At 37.5% G+C, this 23,074-nt stretch overlaps 1 protein-coding gene across 3 annotated transcripts; it reads left to right on the forward strand.

The window, feature by feature from the left end:
- The first annotated feature begins 1,796 nt into the window (after positions 1-1,796).
- On the forward strand, positions 1,797-22,739 carry LOC132862525 (ciliary microtubule-associated protein 3-like). Of its 3 annotated transcripts, none has more exons than XM_060894577.1 (6): positions 1,797-2,077; positions 15,682-15,818; positions 18,143-18,241; positions 19,978-20,114; positions 20,597-20,714; positions 20,844-22,739. In XM_060894577.1, exons 1-6 carry the CDS (start codon positions 1,993-1,995, stop codon positions 20,910-20,912), a joined length of 645 nt encoding a protein of 214 aa, XP_060750560.1. In that variant the 5' UTR covers positions 1,797-1,992; the 3' UTR covers positions 20,913-22,739. The 3 variants fall into 3 exon arrangements, with proteins under 3 accessions (XP_060750560.1, XP_060750563.1, XP_060750561.1); XM_060894580.1 differs by lacking the exon at positions 1,797-2,077 and adding an exon at positions 14,478-14,537; XM_060894578.1 differs by lacking the exon at positions 1,797-2,077 and adding an exon at positions 14,812-14,848.
- Positions 22,740-23,074: the final 335 nt, after the last annotated feature.

The raw sequence follows: 23,074 nt of genomic DNA on the forward strand, positions 1-23,074 counted from the left end.
GCAGTCTAGGCAGCTGGTGGTGGTTAACGGTCCCCACGTAATCATGTCATTCTCACATTGTTTGCATGGTACAGTTTGTCTGGCTAAAGTTGACTAACCACTTGCACGTCCATTTACTACAATCGACTAATAATGCGTCATGTCATAAAGCAAATAAGTCAGACTCGTTCCATGGACAGGACAGTGAGCTCAGTGTAATTCAACAAGTGAGCAAAAGTATATTTAAAGGTGTGTTATAATGACACTACCATGACACATAAAGTGACAATATCACACCTTTAAGTGTCTGTGGACACCCATATAGAACCTCTATCTGTATGTTTGTTCCTCACATTTCCAATACAGTTGGTGAAATGGACTGTCAATCTATTGGTGTTAACGGACAATAGTATATCTTTTTGTGGTGTCTGTTATTACACTCAAATAAAATGAGTATTTCTTTATATATTGGACTAAGTTCATCAGAAAATATCACACATGTGATTGGTTGAACTTCTTGCTGTAGTGGATAGAATAGTGTGCAGGAGTGGGCAGCATTAGTCAGAATTTCTTTGGAAGTGGGTGGGAGGTTAAAAAGATTTGGCTCGCTTGCACTGTTTGATGTCGCAAATCCAAAATACTGCCAATCATGTTTGTTTGTATATTTTAAAATATTGTGAAATGCTTTTTTTTAATTAGTTATCCTGACATTACTGTACAAAATGTGTTCTTACTACTTAATGAATCTTCTCCCATGTGGCACAAAAGAAAGGCACCCACCCTATCAACTCATAACTCACGGCAACACCAACCAATCATGGGTGTCCGTGAGCTTATGCATGCAAGACAGGACAAATAGCACCTTCCTCCAAGTGTGTTCCACTGCCCCCTTATGTTCTATGGGAGGTAGTCAGCTGGCCTCAGAGGGTGATGGCCTTTGTACTCCCTGGTTGGTTGATGTTGTGTGATAGGAGAGAGCTGCCTGTTGGGTCCGTGACTATATTGGGGGAAAATCTGCAAAAAATCACACCTTCAAAAAATAGTTATTTAAAAAAATATATTGATACAACAGTAACTTAGTAACTTAGGGTTCTTCTTCATATAATTCCTCTTGTAATTGTCTTAATAAATACTGATGAAGGTCCGGTAATGACACTAGTTATTTTAGCCTCTATTTCATTAATCAGCACTGACATCTGGTAATAAATATTTAGAGTTTAAAGTACAAATGACATTTCAGCAGATATTGGATAGGCTTAGAACTGGATATTTGTTATGAAATTTGCATGGTTTGTACTGTATGCATGGTTTACATCCACCCCTTGATATCAAGTACTCATTAGCAAGCTACTTGCCAAGGAGTGCTTGGACCCTGGTGATTGCCATTTGTAAAACTGCATATGTATTATTTCTACATTCTGATTCTGTTTCTCACTATTTTTTGCCATTGTGTCTTAACAGGGAGGTGAACATTGGGTTGAGGCAGAATGTTTTGCATTTTCCAGCAGGATCATCACTGGCTGGAGGCAAGTGAAATTTAGGTTTGTACATATAAACATTTGCACAAGGTAGGTCTGGTCTGGTGAAAAATGTAACATTGGAATCTAGTCATAATTGTGAGTTAATGTGAGCAGATGAAACATTGTGTAGAAATGTGTCTTACATTTATTTATTCTATTTTCTGTTTCAGCAAACATGAGCAGCAGAAAAAGAAGAAATGGATAAATGTGACTCCTCTTGGAACCTGGTTTCAGATGGTGGCTTAGAGTGTTTCTGTCAGTGATCTAGCACCATTTGAAATCAGTGTTCTTGGGGTGGGAGAAACGTCCTACAGTTTGTAAAAACCTACATGTTTTGTCTTTTTTCGATTTTGAAGAGTCAAGTTTAAATTCACTACTATACTACAAATCCTATGCCTAAACATCGAGATCATGTCCTGTCACCAAGGCTGACCGATTTCTTCTGGTGTTCAGAGTCTTTAGGGGTTTCTAGCACCATTTGAAATCGGTTACAATGAAGGACAGAATCCAGCATTTGAAGCAGAGACATGAACCTTTCTGCTGCCTCCTACTTAGTGAAGAGATTTTTATGCGAAGTGGTAAGTTATAAAACCATTATTTAATAAATGCAGCAGAATCAAATCAGATATACATTCATTTACATGCTTTTAAAAGAACATGCATCAAACAGAATTGTCAAGCATATCTTTTTATATCATCTCACAGTTTCAGTATTTAACTAATATTTGTCAAGTTCCATAATTAATCTGGATAAATAATCATTGACTTTTGATCATTGTAACTACTTCATAGTCCTACCTTTTTGCAAAACAGAATGTTTGAATATTCATTTCAGTTCAGTTTTATTTGTATAGCGCTTTTAACAATGGACATTGTCTCAAGGTCTCAAAGTATTACATCGGCAAGTTTACATATTCTATTATAATTCCATCAAAAGTATATAGATCACACCTGTATGAGCTTGTTGGACATCTTATTCTATAACCATGGCCATTAACATAGACTTGGTCCCCCATTTGCCTCTGCAGCAGCCTCAACTCGTCTGAGAACTATTCCATAAGATTTGAAGTAGGTCTAAGGGACTTTCAGTTGAAAAAGCATTAGTGAGCTTGGGCACTAATGTTAGACAAGAAGTCTGGCTCTCAGTCAGTGTTACTGCACTTTGTCCAATAGGTTTTCAGTGGGGTTGAGGTCAGACTCTGTGGAGGCCACTTGAGTTTTTCCACTCCACGGTCATCAAACCATGTCATAAATAACTATTTCATGAAGCATTCAAAGCACTGTTCTTAACATGATGTTTCTTTCAGAGGCATTCTGGCACTCTCTCGTGAGTGTTGCAACGCTCGCAGCATTTGACACCTCTGTTTTGTGCATTTTCTTGATCTATTGTTTTGTGGCTGAGTTGTTGTAAACATTTAGATGTTTGCATTTCACACTTACAGTTGACTGGGGCAAACAGGTGGCATCATATGACAGTGTAACCTTCATCATTACTGAACTCTTTGCTATTTTACTCCCAGTGTCTGTCTATGGAGACATCTAATCATTATGATTACAAAAAAGGAAAAGCTGCATCTGGCAGTAGTGTTGTGTTGTCCAAGTTAGTTGTGAAACAGGACTAAAAAACATCCCAGAGAGGTAAGATGTTTTAATTTCATGCAGGGTTTAAGCTATGGCAAGTGATCTTAGTAGCAGTTACACTGTACACATATCATGTTAAGACTAAAATCTGCCTAAAATCTGACACCAAGCTCTAGGAAAATAACTCTTGTATAATACAGTCAATGCAACCTCAGAGTAAGTAACTTATCCTAGATATTGTCTAAAGAGTTTGGGGGAAGATGAGCCTGGCATTTAATGTTAAAATAAAAGTTATTTGTCTATTGCTTAAACAAGATATTAAACAAGAATGCAGCTTTACATAAATCTACACGGAGTTTTGACACTTCGCCTGAGTACAACACAAGCTGTCATGGTTTGCTAAGGTAGGCGTGCAAGAACACGAGTCAACATATCTGAATGGCATGAAATGGAATATCAGAGACTTCCCTTGTTGCTGAATAGGCACAACATAATGTCCCATTAGCAACATTATAAATGTATTGGAAAGCATTTCCAAAAGAGTAGAGGCTGTTATAGAATCAACAGAAGGACCAACTCCATTTTAATGCCTGTGGCTTTGGTTCAGGGACAGATTAAAGTGTCAACAAACTTTTGGCCATGTAGTGTACTGTAGCTGTAGAAGAGTAAAGCCAAACATTACTGGGTGTTGAAAGAATGTTCAGTATGAGGATATTGCAAATAAAGTGTCCTGGAAAAGGCACAGTTTTAATTATTGTAAAATCACACCATCTAGCCATATGTGTCATTAAGGGATATTAACAGTGTCAATGGTGATTCAATCGTCCAGTATCCAAGAGTTCTGTTGTAAAGATTAAGTTTCAGATGATGATTAATCTTCATCCAGGAATGTTTATCTGAAAGAGAGTCTTCTTCCAAAACACTAAGAAGGTGGAAGTAAAACAAAGCAAAACAGTGATGTGGGTCACAGTTGAGATCGGGTCACTGACTCCCGACACGTAGATTATAAGAAGAAAGAACAGGAAGATAAGCTTCAGACAATCCATAACCCTAACCAAGCAGAAGAGAAATGAAATGATGTCGGTCACAGTCATGTGATCGGGTCACTGACTCCAGACAAGTAGCTTATAGGAAGAGAGAACAAGAAGAAGAGCTTCAGCCAAACCATAACCTTAACCAAGCAGAAGAGAAATGATGATTGAGAACAAGTGAAACAAGAACTAACTTCTGGGGTGCTCCAGTAACGAGGCTGTGAGGTAATCATGCCTCTCTATGCTATCTGATAAAGATACTGCAGATCTATGAAAAAGGAGGTCAGACAAATCTGCTGAATTGGATTGGAATTCGGCAACAGGTCTAGAAGGATGAGGATAGAGGAGTCGAGTTTTGCTTTGCTTTCAGTGGAATTTCAGTGACCAGAATGTGAGTGACCCGGCACTTGGACATGAAGACTGAAGTGAGTGCCTGAATGGTGGTGACCTTCTGTGCAAAGTTTATCGAAAAATTCCCCAGAAGAGAAGAAGAAAATGAGGTAAACAGTGCCTGTAATATCTGTAAAGTTGCATTTTCTTTATTTTCTCAGAGAAGACGGTAATATGGAAATGTAATAGAAGATGGCGAAAGGATTTTGACCTTACTTATGAATGTTACAGTATCAGTCAGGGGCAGAGAAGTAGCAGTGATGACACAGAGAAATGGTCTGACATATTTAGTGGAATAGTCTATGAAAACACAGACAAAAGTGTTTTATGGATTGGTCAAAACAGGATCTAGGATGGTGGATGGCAGTGGTTTCTCTATCTAATGATCTGTAACCTTTGGACCCATTAGGCTCCCATTTTGGACCCATTGTCCCATTTGTTATTTGTTTTAAGTAACAAAATGAGTGCATGCAAAAGCAAGATATTTTTCGGTTATCAGTCAACTTGACCCCTACCTATCAGTTACCTCATCAGCCTTGTCTGCTTGGAAAAAAACATCATGTAAAATTCTACAGGCAGTAACTGGACCTTGGGATCAACCTCAGGAGTCTAAAGCAAGGTAAGCCCATAATGAGCAAGGTAAACACTTCCACATTCAATATTTTGATACTTATCTGTATAGCAGGAATAGAAACATCCTGCATTTAATCCATACCAAAAGACATGGATTATGTATTTTGCTACTGTAAACAAGATTATGCTGTCTGCATAATATAGAATAATCTAGAAACAAAAATGTTCAAGGAAATTAAACCAGACTAAATTAGGAAAAACCCTCAACTGCTTTCTGTAGAGCATTGGTCTCTGCATTTATATTTATACTTAATATTTATATGCTATGTTAGTAGTTGTTGTAGTAATAGTAGTAGCAGTATTCAGTAGTGTGGTTAAAGACTAATGAACACCAACAAAAAAACTGGACTCTGGAGCAGTGGAAGCATGTTTTTCTTTCAGTTATGAATCATGCTTCACAACCTGATCTGGATTTGCCTTGGTGCACAAAGCAATATCTATTAGAACAAGTCTGCTGTGGAGGATTTCCTGTGCCCTGCACAGTGCTCTGACCTCAAATCTGTTTAATACCTTTGGGATGAATTGGAGTATCAATTGCAAGTCAAGCCTGCCTGCTGAAGCGCAGTTCTTCAAAAACCTTAATTTGAATGAATGAGCACATTTTCACAATAGATACTCCAAAGTCTTGTAAAAAACCTTTTCAGATTGATGAAGGCTGTTGAAGACAATCAAATTGGCCAACTCCTGTTTAATGCCCATAGTTTTGAAATGGGAACCTCTAGCAAGCTCATGTAGGTGCATTGGTCAGGTGTGCACATGTTTTGGCCATGCTGTCAGCAGAGCAGTCCTTATATGACAAGCCTCCCTTGGATGGAGGATGCTAGCAGCATCTGGGGCATTTTTTCCTGGATGATTGAATAGAATAGAACGGGGCATAGAAGCCTTTATTATCGCCACATATACATTACAGCACAGTGGAATTCTTTTCTTCACATACCCCAACTGAGGAGGTTGGGGGTCAGAGTGCAGGGGCAGCTATGATACAGTGCCCCTGGAGCAGGAAGGGTTGAGGGCCTTGCTCAAGGGCCCAGCAGTGGCAGCTCCAATCAACAACCCAGAGCCTTAACCAGTTGAGCCACCACTGCCCCGCCTCAGTAACATCTGAAAAGGAGTCTAGTTCAGCCTCTTCCAATAAGATGATTGTAGAATTAGCTTCTTCTAGTCTGAAATATTTGCATTTCTGCTGTTTTTTCCCACGATCCCAACTAGTCAAAATCTCCCCACTGTTGCAACTAGTAGTACAGTGTGAGCTGAGATAAACCTACAAGATCACGTATCATCTTGTACATCAATAATAATTTCCATCAATAAATCTAATAGGCTTGATTTAAAATATTTATAATATTTTTTAAATATTTAAATATAATAAATGTAAATAAATTAATACATTTTTACAATCTCTAGTAGACAGAAGAAATAAAAACCTTTCGATGTGAGCCATTTTTCAAATGAATAAAGGAAAAAATTAATTTGAAACGAAAAACACATTAATTATTTATTGCTGAATCAGTGCAGATAAATGTGGGACCAAATTTCACAGGTAATTTTAATACACAGGCACGTTTAAAAACAAATGAATATATTTGAAAGATAAATATATTTATATGTATATAAATATGTGTATGTACATAAATATGTATTATATAAAACGCACACACTTTGTACAATTGACCACCAGATGTCAGCAATAAGCACATTAAAGAAAAACTTTCATTAATACATCAAGCCTACTTTGTATACAGTTAAAAAGAAAAAAGCTGATGATCTAACCCCTGAAATCATGCATACATTAAAAAAGAAACACATAAAAAAAACACAAAATGGATTAGAGTGGCTGGATGGTTACTCTAGGACATAAACTATACTCTAAGAATAAACAAGTGTCTGTTTTTTGATATTTGAATATAGAACAACTGAAAGTAGGAAATCGGATAACTAATAGGTCCTGCTGTGAGATGAATGTGTTGTTGAGCTAGTTACATTTATTCAAAGAAGTCACATTAACAAATTAGATTAGTTATTTCTAAACACATGTTGATTAAGAGTTTAGTGTAGTAAGAGTGAAGAAACAACAAGACTATAAAATGACGTTATTGTCCTGCTCTCATGCTTTCTGATTAAACTGCTCCCCATGTACTGATCGAAGCGTGATTACATTGCAGCATGACACAAATTCAACATGGAGGTATCACTTCTGACACACATTCAGCATTTAATTCTACAAAAAGCAATTCACTTGTGATTTTTGTTTCAATGAAGTGCTAAAGCAAAACAGAAGCCGTGCATTGAGGGTTTGCCTTTTATTGTGACACGTTGTTTTACATCACAAATGAACAGCAATACTGCAAATTGTGTATTGTGTTCCATTTCGAGGGAACTCAATGCTGCATCATTGCTGACGCTAAGAGAATGCTCCTTGCGAAAGCGGTGTCTAAAGCTGTGTGTGAAATCACGCCAATCTATTGGCTAAGTCTATCAATCTATCCTGTGACAAAGCAGTGCACAGTAAAATGACATCTACATCACATTACTCCGGCTTCTTTGTCTTCAGGAAGTGCTCTGTGTATGTTGGTGTAAATTTTCTGTCTCATTAAGTATAAGTAAGAAGACAGAAAAGGACTAGGGTGTTTTTTTCTTTATCATGGCAAGCTGATTGTGTGCATTGCGAGCAATTGCTCTTTGCAATCTCCACTTTGGCTGCATTACAGGCTAAGTTCTGTGTCTCTCAAGACAGTGCGTCAGCTTCAGTCATGGAGGTTGCAGGTTGAGTTAGCGGAAATGGAACGAGAGACTGTGAGTCCTTTTTCTCGTGCTCACCACAGACTCTAATGTCTCCGCTTCAACTCCTGGAGCTCACTTTGCAATTTATTCCAACCCGAACGGGGAATTATTATCGTTTGCATCGGACACTAAGGAACTTGATGTGGACAATGATGGGCAGTCGCTGAATTGTTTCCTAAAACAGCCTGTGGATTTCATGCTGTTTATTATAAAATATGGGGATGTGGTAGCCTAGTGGTTAATGTGCTGGTCTGCCAATCAGAAGGTTGTGATTTTGAATCCTAGGTCCACCAAGCTGCCATTGCTGGGCCCCTGAACAAGGCTCTTAACCCTCAATTGCTCAGTTGTATAAAATAAGACATAAGTTGCTCTGGATAACTGTACATTTTTAAAAAATGTGCGTTTTTGCTAAGTTCAATTCACACTTGTCTGGCTGTATTCCAGCCAAGCCCCTAACTCCTTCACGTCAGCTCCTGGAGCTAGTTTTGCAATATCTCCTGAACCGAATGTGGAATTATTATTTACTGCATCGGATTCTGAGGAGCTCGATGTGGGCAATGAGGAGCAAGCCACAGTTGAACAGGTCCGAGGACTGATTAGCGACAATAATCCTGAAGGTTGCCTATCTTCACATAGGTGTCTGGCTAAAACACAAGTCTTGCCAGGTTCACTTTGTGAAATGTACCTGTGCTGGGTTCTCCCTTTAGGCCTAGTCTTATCACTTACCTCAAAAAGTGCATGAAACCTGCTCTGGCATCATTGCATCCCAGGGCATCCATGTACTCAATTATCCAAATGACTGGCTAATCTTGACTCGATCGAGGGATTTGGCAGCCATGTATTGAGATGCCATGCTTGCCCACATGAGGTCCCTAGGCCTAAGGCTCAACCCAGAATTGTGTGTGCTTTCTCCCTCTCATAGAACTACCTTCTTTGGGATAGTTTGGGATTCAGCCATGACATGGGCACGTCTGTCTCCTGCATGGGGATTCCATCTTTTCTGTCATAAAGGACATCCGGCTAGGCTAATGCCTCTCTGCCGTGCAGAGGTTGCTCGGCTCATGTTGGTAGAGCCCAAATATTATTTCTGTGGGTCTGCTACATATGGGACCATTTCAACTCAGGTTTCATGTCCTACTTATGTGGATAGACCCCGGTTCTCACCTTTGGTCACACACTTAGGGCATCATCGTCACATTGTTCATCCAAAGGACGCCTCCCTCTAGGGGCGGGGAACGGTCTCCTGTCTTTCATGGCACACAGATTGCCTAAAGAGGGGGGCTATGATTCTACTACTGAAGCACTTCCTCCTTAAACTCAGGGGCTACCTTTGGTGCACCAGATTTTTCCCTAGGTAGAGACTAGATTTGTCTTGCTGAGAACGATTTAAATTCCAGAGTGTATGATCAGGGAGCAAGCTTCTGCTGAGGCAGGGGCTGAGGCCCGGAGAATGGCTTCTCCATGGCTTCTCCAGCTGTGGGTGGTAGAATGCCTGTGGCAATTTTTGCCGTGCCCTTTCATGACCTCAGACGTATGTAACCCAGTTCCCTGAGAGTGAAATGAGAAGACACATCACTGGCCACACTCCGGCTCTGCTCAAATCATTGATCCTGTGCAGAAGGATCCTCTTCATAACCAGAGTGTCAATTCTCCTTGTCCTCATTGTATCTTTAACCACTTCTGGGAGTTGTTTCCAGGAGGCTCATTTTTAAGAAAAGCTGATGACTTCTGTTGGCACAACTAACAGTATCCAATGGCAACTACAGTAGATGTGGGTGTGTTCAGCAATGCAACAAAGTTGAGAAAAGTTTAACTGTATGCAAATATAAAGCAACATGTTGCAGCAAACAACAATGGGAGTGAAGACAGTAGAGCGCATGTTATCCGTGGCAAAAAGGACAATATTATGCATATATACACTGCGGAATTTTATATACTGACACCAAATCTCACACCTGAGTGTTTAATTTTATCAGTTATAAAACTGATTTGGAATACTACTTGTGCCACCCACTGATAAATGTTATTACCATGGCAACCAGTAGCAGGAACGTACACTGGCAACTTCATAGTACAGCGCCTGGTGATTTGCAGTGATAAAATCTGTGTATTTGTGAATGTAAAATAACAGTAAACTGTCAGCTTTATTTAATTGTTTAACTCCAGGTTATTTTACCGCCCCATTTACTCTATCAGAGGTTTTTGTTTGTTTTCATTTAATTTAATGGTGTGAGAAGCTTGGGCATTTGCATAACAAGCAGTTTTTTACAGCTAAAAAATTCACAAAAGCTTTTATATATACAAGATTCTGGCACAGAACTTAGTAGCTATGATTTAGTTAAATCAATATATTGTTAAAGGATCTACAGTATGGCTATAAATTTTTCCTTAATAGCTTCATGTTTAATTGTCTCATTTTATGCCATTTTATTATAAAGAAACAACTGCAAGAAGTTTGTGCTGTAAGATTGTGTATAAAGTTGATTGAATGTTTTGTTTCAGCAGTGAACAGAGAATGAGTTATGAGGAGATTGGGGATTGTAGTAACTTCTCTTGGAGGCTGGTTTCACATGGTGGCTTGGAGTGTTTCTGTAACTCATCTAGCACCATTTGAAATCAGTGTTCTTGGGGTAGGAGGCACATCTTCCTGTTTGAAGAATTCTACTCTTGCCAGCTTTTATGTAAGTTCACGTATAAATTAATCGGTTCAGATCTAACTTCAGAATTGTATAAATCTTAACCTGAGTATTTTGGTGTTTATGAATTATGTTAGCATGAAGAACAGAAATTCATACTTGAAGGTTATATATGAACCCTAAAGCTGCCTATCCCCTATTTCAAGAGATGTTTATGTGAAGTAAAATGGTAAGTGATAGAAGACCAAACGCTAATTAAATTGAGACATTTATATTGAACAAACGTCTGTTGTTGTTTTTTCTTATAGGCTATACTGTAATGGTTTTCAGATAGATAAATCTTGTAGTTAAATCATAGATAAAAATGTGTATATATAAATGAATGAAACATCATTTATATATCTTCATGTTCTCTTAAGTTTGTACAGATATCTTCAGAATCATTAAAAACCCTCATTCATCCCTGCAAACATGGACAAAATACATTTAGAAAGTTATCAACCAGACACATGAACGCATGAGCCATTATGCAAAACATTAAACATTAAATATGTGTGTATTAGTTTGAGAAATGAGTCACCTATGAAAATTTAGGTAGGAAGGAATTAGTGTTAAGTCTGTAATGAACTCAGACCTGTTCCTCAGGAGCTCTTGGTTGCACAATTCCACTCAACTCTAATTATTTACATTTACATTGTTTACCATCCAGTGTCACTCAAATAAGGATAAGGTTCCGTTCTGAGTCTGGTTCCTCTTAAAGTTTCTTCCTCATATCATCTCAGGGTGTTTTTCCTTATCTCCAGCTCTGGCATACTCATTAGGAATAAATGTTAGACATAAACAGTAATTTAATTTAATTTAATTTAAAACATTAAATTTTTTATTTCTGTTTCTATGCTTCTGTAAAGTTGCTTTGAGACAATGTGAATTGTTAAAAGTGCTATACAAATAAATTGAATTGAATATCCAAGTATTTGGAGACATCCGACATCACATCACATCAGTATGACATCATAAATTCTCACTTTTTTATTACGGTATTAAGGATAAGAAGTATGAGATTAAATATACACATCACAGCTTATTACGCACACCTTATCCTCACACACTACAGTTTTCTCTGAATTTTAATAACAGGAGACTTATTTTATTGCAATACTGATTAAATGTTACATTTTTTTTACTTTTGAAAAAAACTGTTGTCTAAAAATGTGCAATAAATTCAAAAGTGATGTTTCTGGTTACTGACTTATTGTGTGGGAGGCAGCGACAAGACAACTCCAGGTATTTGTGTGTTTTATCACAGGGATTAGAAAAGATAGAGTTTACAACCCTGTCCAACCCAAAGAAATCATAAAAAATATGACCAAGAATCTAAATATAAAACTGGGTTAGCATATCATAGATATAGTATGGTTTATTATTCACAAAACATCTTAAGTCTGATGTAGCTGCTAGTTATGATGCGATGTCTTTTTATGATTTTGTGTAAAATCACTGACATTTTCTGTATATTAGAATCAATCTTGTAATGTGTATATCCCTTCATTTTCTATACCACATTTCCTACACAGGGTGCCAACCCATCACAAGGTATAATCTCACCAATTCTGTCTGTTCACACACTACAGACAATTTGAAGCACTGGGAGAACATGTAAACTCCACACACATGTGGCAGAGACAGCTATTGAACTCCCAAGCCTGGGGGTGTGAAGCAAGCATGCTAATCATAAGCCATCATGTCCTCTCAATCAGCCGATTTTCATTCAGTGAATCAATTTGTCATGAGTAGCAGTGGGGTTTTCCTCTCTATTTTAGAGCCACCATGGTAAAAGCTATCACTGGCAATAATTCTACACCAACATGATGCTGTAAGATGTTTGTTGAAAGCAGAAAACATTTGAAAACTGATCAGAAGGTCACCCTTTGGAACATGTTCTTCTGTATGTGCGTCCATAATTAGCACTGATGACTGCTTTTTTTAAGTAGGTATGGGTGAAGTAGACAAACTTGCAACAAAACAGTTGCATATGTCTCATGTTTCTGCAGGGAAAATGTAAGGCCTTAATGCTACAGTAAGCAGAGATTTCTTAATAATAACGTATAATTTCTTAATAAGAATAAATAATAATAAATAAAAAGCCATTTTATTCATTCTTAATAAGAAGTTATACTTAGAGACCATTTCTGTCAGTAAATGTGTTTATAGAAAAGCCTTGGCTTTTATCTTGAATATCGAATATTTGCTCTTACAAATTAGCCAAGACAAGGAAGGTGCACTTAAATTGATAATCTATTAAGGAAATAACTGCACAGTCCTTGAATACTTTGTTATAAATGCAGTCTTTGTGGTAAAATGAAATACTGTTTTCTACATATTCATCTACATATTCATACCACCTTCCTAATCAAGCAAATATACATGCTGCTTATGTGTTATGTACACACACGTCATGTACACCCATGTCATGTATGCACACACACACACACACACACACACACACACACACACACACACGTCATTCACACCGACTTCATATACACACAAACACGTTATGTATACCCATGTCATGCACACACACACACGTCATGTACACCCATGTCATGCACACATGTGAGTGTGTGTACTGCATGTGTGTGTGTGTGTGGTAAATATATATACATGCACAGATGTGTGTGTGTGGTAAACATATGTAACCGTACAGATATGTGTGTGTTTGTGTGTATGTGTGTATGTGTGTATGTGTGTGCGTCTGTGTTTGCGTGTATGTGTGGTAAATATATGTACACGTACAGATATGTGTGTGTATGTGTGTGTGTTTGTGTGTATGTGTGTATGTGTGTGCGTCTGTGTTTGCGTGTATGTGTGGTAAATATATGTACACGTACAGGTGTGTATGTGTGTGTGTGTTTGTGTGGTAAATATATGTACACGTACAGATGTGTGTGTGTATGTATGTGTGTTTGTGTGTATGTGTGTGGTAAATATATATATATATATATACACATACAGTTGTGTGTGTGTATGTGTGTGTGTGTGTGTGTGTGTGGTAAATATATATACACGTACAGATGTGTGTATGTATGTGTGTTTGTGTATGTGTGTGTATGTGTGTGTTTGTGTGTGTGTGGTAAATATATGTACACGTACAGATGTGTGTTTGTGTGTGTGTGTGTGTGTGTATGTGCGTGTGTGTTTGTGTGTGTGTGGTAAATATATATACACGTACAGATGTGTGTATGTGCGTGTGTGTTTGAGTGTATGTGTGTGTGGTAAATATATATACACGTACAGATGTGTGTGTGTGTGTTTGAGTGTGTGTGTGTGGTAAATATATATACACGTACAGATGTGTGTGTGTGTGTGTATGTGCGTGTGTGTTTGAGTGTATGTGTGTGTGGTAAATATATATACACGTACAGATGTGTGTGTGCGTATGTGTGTGTGTGCGTGTGTGTGTGGTAAATATATGTACATGTACAAATGTGTGTTTGTGTGTATGTGTGTGTGTGTTTGTGTGTATGTGTGTGTGTGGTAAATATATATACAGTACACGTACAGATGTGTGTATGTGTGTGTGGTAAAGATATATACACGTACAGATGTGTGTGTGTGTGTGTGTGTGTGTGTATGTGCGTGTGTGTTTGAGTGTATGGGTGTGTGGTAAATATATATACACGTACAGATGTGTGTGTATGTGTGTGTGTGTGTGTGTGTGTGTGTGTGTGTGCGTGTGTGGTAAATATATATACACGTACAGAAAGCTCTTGCGTAGGTTTTATACCGAAAGATTATTTTTAATTAATGAAATCAAGAATTTTAATCAAGATGAATTAATTAGATTTATTTATTACTGTCGGATAAAATGCCTTGACGTCCTAAATGCCTTCATACACCTGTTGGTAACTGACCCGTTGTGACCTTGTTACCATGGTTACCATTGTTTTCGCTAAACAGGAAATCAATGGCGGCACGCAATAAAGGTAACACTCTGATATATTTTTTTTATTATTATACTTTTTAAAATCTTTAATTCAGTAAGGTACAGTGTTTTCCTTAAAGGGCTAACCGGGCTTTGCTCCAAAACTAGAGCTACGTCGCATTTCACTTATTTAATCAAACTGATGAACTAGATGAGGTGTAAAACACTGGAGGTTTTTAGATAAAGCAGAAAATATCACGATACTTTATTAGGAGCTCCTGTACACACACACGCATTCATGTACTTACACAATCAGCTACAGTACTGATTAGCCAATCATGAGGCAGCAGCGTAATGAACACAACCATGCACGTAAGCAAGCCTTTGTTTGTTTGTAAATATTTATGCCTCAAATGGCTGAATTTCTTGAGCTGGATGAGTTTAGACCGTATCCAGTTTCTCAGGAATATGAATCAGTATTCTGGTCTCTGAGATCACATTCAGCCCACACTGTTTGATGTCAACGTTTATTTGAGTTCTTGATTTGTTTATGCATTCTCTTGCTTATGCATTGTGTTGTTGATTACATAATTATCACCCAAATGAGGATGAGGTTCCCTTCTGTCTGGTTCCTCTCAAGGTTTCTTCCTCATGTCATCTCAGGGAGTTTTTCCTTGCCGTCGTCACCTCTGGCTTGCTCATTAGAGACAGGGACAGATATATAGTATCATAAATTTTAAGTTAATCTTTTTTAAAATGAATTGTAATCTTTAATTGTATATATTCACTTATTTATTTTTATTCATATTTTTTTCTTATTATTATTACTATTACTATATATGTATTTCTTTTTCTCTCTCTTCTGTTTCCATACTTCTTTAAAGCTGCTTTGAGACAATGGGAAATTGTTAAAAGCGCTATACAAATAAATCAAACTGAATTGAATAATTGTACGCGTGTACGTTGTGCACATGCGTTCCTAATAAAGCGGCCAGTGAGTGTATATCATCCTTCTTAATCAGAGGGTATATATCAGAATATTTATCAAGTATATTTACTCAACCGTTGCAGGGTTATATATTTTGACTTGATTCATGCACTTTCTAATTTGTGTTCATTCTTGGGTTTAATGGGAACCTGTAGCCACACTTTAATCCCAAAATCTACCCAAGTTCATATTAATGTCTTCAAATTCTTTGCAAAAGTTTCTACGGTGACCTTTGGGAGCCGCCAGGAGCGGAAGATATTTCCAACTCACAGTGCACCAAATCGCATGGGGAATGAGATGCTCACATTGCAGAGTTCACCCACGCCTGGCCCTGGCTGCTATGACAACCATGTGGTATGTATAAAAACATTTTGTCCTTATCTTGGTACTAAACTCAATAATCAATGTCTTGTTAGTAGCAAATGTCATATAAACTAGAACATATAAAATATATTTTAATAATTGATCTCATATCTGTTATTGTCCCAACAATATTATGTTGAGGTCAAGAGACTTAATAGAATATATTTTTATATATTTTAAAAGAATATATCTTTACTACCATAAATACAATATTGGTTTATATAAAATTCAATTTAGTAATGTTATTTACAGACAAAGAGTTGTACTTTGTCACTGTACCCACACTTTTATTACCTTTTTACTATCTAAAATCTTGTGAGACAGACCTATAGAAGACCTTATATGCAAGGCATTAAGGTTCCAACAACAGATCTAAGATCTTGTCTGAGTACCAAGGACCATGTTGTGAGGACACCTGACCATCACACCCATATGTTTGTCTTCCCCAAACTGTTGCCGCAAAGTTTGAACTATGCAATTGTAAAGGCTTAATTCTCGTGTTATATTGTATAATATTAATACCATTTAGAATCTACGGGAACTAAGGGGCCCAAACATGTTCCAGCATGACCATACATGACCCTGAGCTTCATGAAGACATGGTTTGTCAAGGATGGAGTGAAAGCTCTCAAGTGGTCTGCACAGAGCCCTGACTCCCAGAGCAAAGTGGTAGCTGAGTGTCAGTCTACTGATCAGAAGGTCCGCCAAGCTTCTACTTCTAGGCCATTAAGCAAGGACCTTAACCCTCAACTGCTCAGTTGTATAAATTGCATCTTTGAGGTAGACCTCACTATTTCTCTAAAATCTAGTGGAGAGCCTTCCCATAAGAACTGAGATCTATAAAAGTATGTTGAATAAACGCATATGGCTGGTATTTATCAGATTGCCATCTCAGTTTAGGAATCACTTTCATGTTTTCAAGAATCGGAATCAGAATCAGAAGGAGCTTTATTGCAAAGTGTGCTTGCACATACAAGGAATTTGTTTTAGTGTCATACGCGTCTAGTACACAGAGACAACAATAACACACAGACAATACAAATATGATGAGAATAATAAAATACACATGTAAATACAAATAGAAAAAAACAATTAAAAATAAATAAATTGTATGTTCAGTTACCAGTGCTATAGGTGATAGAATGGAGTAGAATGAGATGTAGGGAGGTACTAGGATGGAGGTTGTAACAAATGAATAAGATTATTTCACATTGTTTTTGCTTAATGGGGGAACATTTAATTGTTCATGCGGTAGACTGCCTGGGGGAATAATCTGTTCTTGTGCCTAGTTGTGCTGGTATTTGGGGCTCTGTAGCGCCGGCCAGATGGTTAAAGTTCTAAAGTGGATTACTTGGATGTGAGGGATCCAGAGTGATTTTCTGAGAGCTTTTACTCAATTTTGGATATATTCAGTTCTTCAAGGGTGGGCAAAGGAGCACCAATAATCCTTTCAGCAGTCCAAACTGTTCTCTGTAGTCTTCTGATGACTAATTTTGTAGCTGAGCCAAACCAGACAGTTATTAATGTGCACAGAACAGACTCGATGATGGCTGAGTCTAACTGCTTCAGCAGCTCCTGTGGCAGGTTAAACTTCCTCAAATGGCTAAGGAAGTACATCTTTTGTTGGGCCTTTTTTATAGTGGTGTTGATGGAGGAGTGTTGGAATGATAAATGAATGTTAAAGGTACTGTATGTAGAACTGAAGTCTACAAACAGGATCCTTACATAAGTCCCTGCATACATAAGCCCAAAGCACAGTGGCTGCCATGTGCGGCGCCAACAGACAACACGTAAAATGACGTAAAATAAATAAAGAACTAAATATTTTACAGCCACCTAGGTAAAAAATATTATTGGCATCTTTTGAAGTTTTACTGACACTTTTTTTTCACTTCAAAAAACATTTTGACCGTTTATTGGATAATTTAGATACAAGTCTGGTTTAGCAAAATTTTATAAGAAATCAGAGAAATTCTTGAAAATAAAAAGAAACACAATAATTGTCTCCTTACTGTGAATAAGACTATTGTATCCTGATCCAATTATTTTGTCTGGTCTACCAAGAGTAAACCTTTTTAGAAATTTCCCCACTGTTTGACAAATAAAGGTATATCTTTATTCTCTGCAGATAGATGGTTTGGTAAGTAATAACATGACAGACATATTACAAATGCTCACTAAGAGACTGTCTATTTCTAATAGGTTTGTATTTCTAACACTGCTTTATTCCTCAAGGTAATGAGAAACAACAATTAAACAATTTCTTAATGATAACTAATGCCAATTAATGTTCTACATTTCCTTCCTGATCTCAGGTGGGTACGATTGTTTATAATCTCGAACGAAGACCGGAGAGTAAGAAAGGCTATACTTTTGCAGCCCGCACTGCTCCTCGCTTCCTTCCCTCTTTTCAGGTATTGAATCCTAAAACATGGAGGTAGAAACCTGAAATGTATTGAAAAATATTAAGTTAACTTATCTAAATTATTTTGCTTGTTTTGGTTATTTATATGATGCCTATTTAAAATTTCTAATAAGTTCTGTAAACATTCATTTACATAATCAGTTTATGAACTATTCAGTTGGAAGCTTTATATTGTTGGCAATTGGAAGAAATCAGGATATGAACATATAGTATGAAAGGCTTTAGCCAAAACTTTGAGAGAAAACGCTAAAAGTTTATGCATAGCTCTAAATGCCCATATTAAACATAAACAATTATCCAATTAAGATGATAAACAACGCTGATCGCTGTAACCTTCAGTGTAGTCATTTGTCACAGACAATATTAATGCAAGCACTTTCTGCCTACATTCTGTGATTTACCAACACATGGCCTACAATTTAACAGATAGAATGCTAATTGCAAAACCACCACGTAGGAACTAGTAAGAATTGCACAACTGTTTCAGTCTGAAGGCCAATTCCGTTACTTAAATTCAGCTTTGTCAATCTAGTTATAAGTGTGTGTGTAGCAAAAAAGAAATAAAGGAATTTATACACCACAGGTTACAGATTCAGAGTAAAAATTCTCTAAATAAAATATACATAAAATGATAGTGAACCCGCTTCCGCTTAAAGACATAAAAGACCCATGTGCAAGGGCTTCTATTTACTTGTTAAACAGGAATGGATACAACTTCTTGTCTAGCCGGATGTCTTTAAATGTTAATCATGGTCACGTACAGTACACCTTGGCTTGGTTAACAATTGTTATCAACCAAATGGTCACTTTAAATGGAAATCGCGGTCACGTAGATCCTTGATGTCCTGTTGCCGCTCCCATACTAACATTTGATTCAAGTTTATTCATTTGTAGTTCTAAAAGTATTCCCTTATGATACGTAAGCCTGTTTAGGAATGAGCTCTTTTCGATGTGTATCTTGGAGTGGAATCTGAGTGCATTTATCTGTAATTTCTTACATGTTTGGGAGGAGGGTGGTGCAGTAGTGTTCTGACCAGGAGCGAAAACAGTAATGAAAACCAAGGTGTTATCTGCTATTTTAGAGGTCACAAGCAGGGCTCAATTTTGTGAAAGTGTAGTAAAGCATTATAATGTACACTGTGGCCAGACATGAGTAAACATCTTCTCCCAGATGGCTGTCCCAGGGTGAACATTGTCCGTGACCTAGATTACCACTAAAGGTTAAGACGTAATACCCCAAGGCCTGTATGCCATCTCTACAGTGTACAGGTTCTGCCACAAGACTGTACAGACTGGGGTTAAGATTAAATAAGCTTACCTTTGCCGAGAACACCAACTTCATATCACTCTGCTGTTCTATAGAGTTGTCTCAATGAACCAAGAGCTGCCAATTTCTGCCAAGTTCATTGTTAAGATGAACTTAAGGGCCTTAAGGTGATCTAAGATGCTTTTCTGCATACGAGTTATACAGAGTGGTTATTTGAGTGTGTACTGAACTGATCTATTGGTTTATGATCGATTTGTTTATTGTTCTTTGTTCAGGTGACAGATGGTCTGTGTGGAAATTCAGCCAATGTGGTGGTCAAAGTTTTTGAGTGTAGTAAAAAAATGTTTTTGCCACTCTTTTTGGACTGTTAAAAGAGTTACTGGTTACATATTGACTGGTTGGTTTTAACCTTGTAATTCAATATACAAATAAAAACTATAGCATTTTTCCCCCCTCAGACAGTCACTCCATCACCTCAGCAATACCAGCAGGACTGGAGTGTGTCACAAATGTGTTGTTCTGAAATAAAAACGCCATTTAACTCCACCACACCGAGGTTTATATCCCAGTCTGCTAGAGTCAGCTGCAACCCTGGGTGAGCTTCTTTTGAGTTATACTTAATATACTCAGCTGCTTAGACCATATAAACCTAAAAGATCACTTTTGGTCTGCTAAAATGCAGAATTTATTATTTTTTGTGTGGACATATTAGACAATTCATAACACTGTTAAACATTTACAAGTTCAAAAGTTATCATCCAAGTTATTATTGGATTTGGAGTTTTGTCATATACTTATATTAGGTGCTTGTCAAATATACAGTATAGAACTATGAGTAAAGTAGATGAAATGGCGTTACAGACTCACTTTGTTAAATGATGTTTGTTCCAGTGTTTTAACAGCAAATTTGAAATAATGGAGGTTAGACTTACTGTAAGTTACATATTAGACTTGCTCCTACAAAGCATCACTGTAAGTGATATATACCCACAATTATGCTTATAATTTTGTCTATGCACTTTTTTTTTTTTTTTTTTTTTTTTTTTTTTAAAGAATTAATTAAATAATAAATTGCAGACCTGGTACGTACATGCTTGATGGCACAGGAAGTAAGAGGGTATCATGGCCGATGAAGTTTGGCTCACCAGACTGGGCCAGAGTGCCCACGCTTGAAAGAAAAGCACTTCGAACAGAGGTAAAAACCCACAAATGACTGACAACTGATTATGCGTATGTTGTATTGATCATTTACAACTTTAGGTACTGTATAGATGTTAACGCTTGGTGACATTTCTGACAAATGTTTGTGTTTCATTGCACACAGCTTCCACGTGACATGGAGTTCCAGAAACATCGCAGCAGAGTGGCATATCTACGCTTGTATTACCCCTAAATTTGCTTGAGCAAGTTAATTGTCCAAATCTGATTTAGGATCTGAGCACATTGAATACAGTCCCTGACAAAAGTCTTGTCGCTTGTGTACAAATTGACCTGAAGTGCCGCTGAAATATATTTCTAATCAAGATTTTTTTTTTTTTTTTACAAGAAATGGCTCATTTTAATCCCAACAGCTTTTGTAATAATGTTTCAGTGCAAAACAAAACTGTCAAAAAGTATTCTGATATTAACAGCTTGGTAAAGCCCATTGAGTCAATTTTTGCAAAGACATAAGTGTTGTCGCCTTGTCATATGAGCTTCACCTGTGACTAATAATGGATCAATTAGGTCTCAGGTGTGTATAAAAAGAACCCCAGTACACTAGACCTTCACATCAACTGCAACTAGACCTCTGCAAACATGCCTAAGATTCACCCTGAGACTAAAGTTTTGATTATCAAGAGACTGAAGAGATCCAGATCCACTGCTGATGTGGCAGACACCTTCAATGTGTCTCAGCATCAAGTACAGAGGATAAAAAAAGATTTGAAGAGACTGGAAACATTTTGGACAAGCCCAGGTCAGGCAGACCCCGCAAGACAACTGCTCGAGAGGACCGTTTGTTGGCTCAAAAATCCAAGGCCAGCCCATTTTCCACTGCAGCAGAGCTCCACGAGACCTGGTCACCTGAAGTCCCTGTGTCAACCAGAACAGTTTGTCGGATTCTGTCTCGAAATGGCCTCCATGGTCGAATCAGTGCCCAGAAGCCAGTACTAAACAAAAGACAATTGAAAAATCGTGTGGCATTTGCCGAGGCCCACAGCCTGCTAAAATGATGGACGCTGGAAAAGTGGCAGAAGGTGGATTTTTTCAGATGAATCTTCTGTTGAATTACACCACAGTCACTGCAAATATTGCAGGAGACCTACTGGAACCCGCATGGATCCGAGATTCACCCAGAAAACAGTGAAGTTTGGTGGCGGAAAAATCATGGTCTGGGGTTACATCCAGTATGGGGGTGTGTGCGAGAGATCTACAGGGTGGAAGGCAACATCAATAGTCTAAAATACCAAGAAATCTTAGCTACCTCTTATATTCCCAACCATAAAAGAGGCCAAATTCTGCAGCAGAATGGTGCTCCATCGCATACTTCCATCTCCACATCAAAGTTCCTCAAGGCGAAGAAGATCAAGATGCTCCAGGATTGGCCAGCCCAGTCACCAGACATGAACATCATTGAGCATATGTGGGGTAGGATGGAAGAGGAAGCATGGAAGACGAAACCAAAGAATATTGATGAACTCTGGGAGGCATGCAAGACTGCTTTCTTTGCTATTCCTGATGACTTCATCAATAAATTGTATGAATCCTTGCCAAACCGCATGGATGCAGTCCTTCAAGCTCATGGAAGTCATACAAGATATTAAATTTGGATCTCACAGCACCACTACTTTAATTTGCTGACATTTTTGTATTTGCAGTAAATTTGTTCAATTTCTGTTGCCAAAATTTGACCTTTCTGTCTTGATTACATGATAAATCTTTTTTCAGGGAAACCAACTTATTTCAGTGCATTAAACATCATTTGGGAGGGTTTTAGCTTTTCATATGAGCTTTTTCTAACACCCATTGATTAATTAAAAGTCAGGTTAATAGCAGGTGTTTCTACAAAATAGATAGGTGACAAGACTTTTGTCAGGGACTGTATTTCAATCAGATACTGGCATTTGTTATATTGTATGCTGTTCTTGTGTATACATATTGCTGTATCAATTGCTTTTATCCAGAAAACAGGAAAGGGTTTTTTTCTTTTTGCCATACAAATAATTAAAGAAATAAACTCAAGATTTTTATGCTCTAATAAATTTGCTATGACCTGCCAACAAAAACTATTTTAGAAACTGTATTGCCACAAATCATTTAATTTTTAAGAAAGATGCAGACATATTTCTGCATATTTTATATAATTTATGCCATTTTCCTTTGAGTATTGTCTTTGGTGTATTCCTTAAACACAGCAGCCCTCTGTTGTCAGGATAGTGAATTGCATTGAAATTACACACAATACTTTCCTTTCCCTCCTCCAAACCACTATTAAATCAGTTATCTCTCTCTGGAAATGATCACTGCAAGCCTGAATCAATTGATCACTGCAAGCCTTCATCAATAAATTGTATG

Source organism: Tachysurus vachellii, chromosome 19 (genome assembly GCF_030014155.1).
Source record: "Tachysurus vachellii isolate PV-2020 chromosome 19, HZAU_Pvac_v1, whole genome shotgun sequence".
Lineage (NCBI taxonomy): Eukaryota > Metazoa > Chordata > Actinopteri > Siluriformes > Bagridae > Tachysurus > Tachysurus vachellii.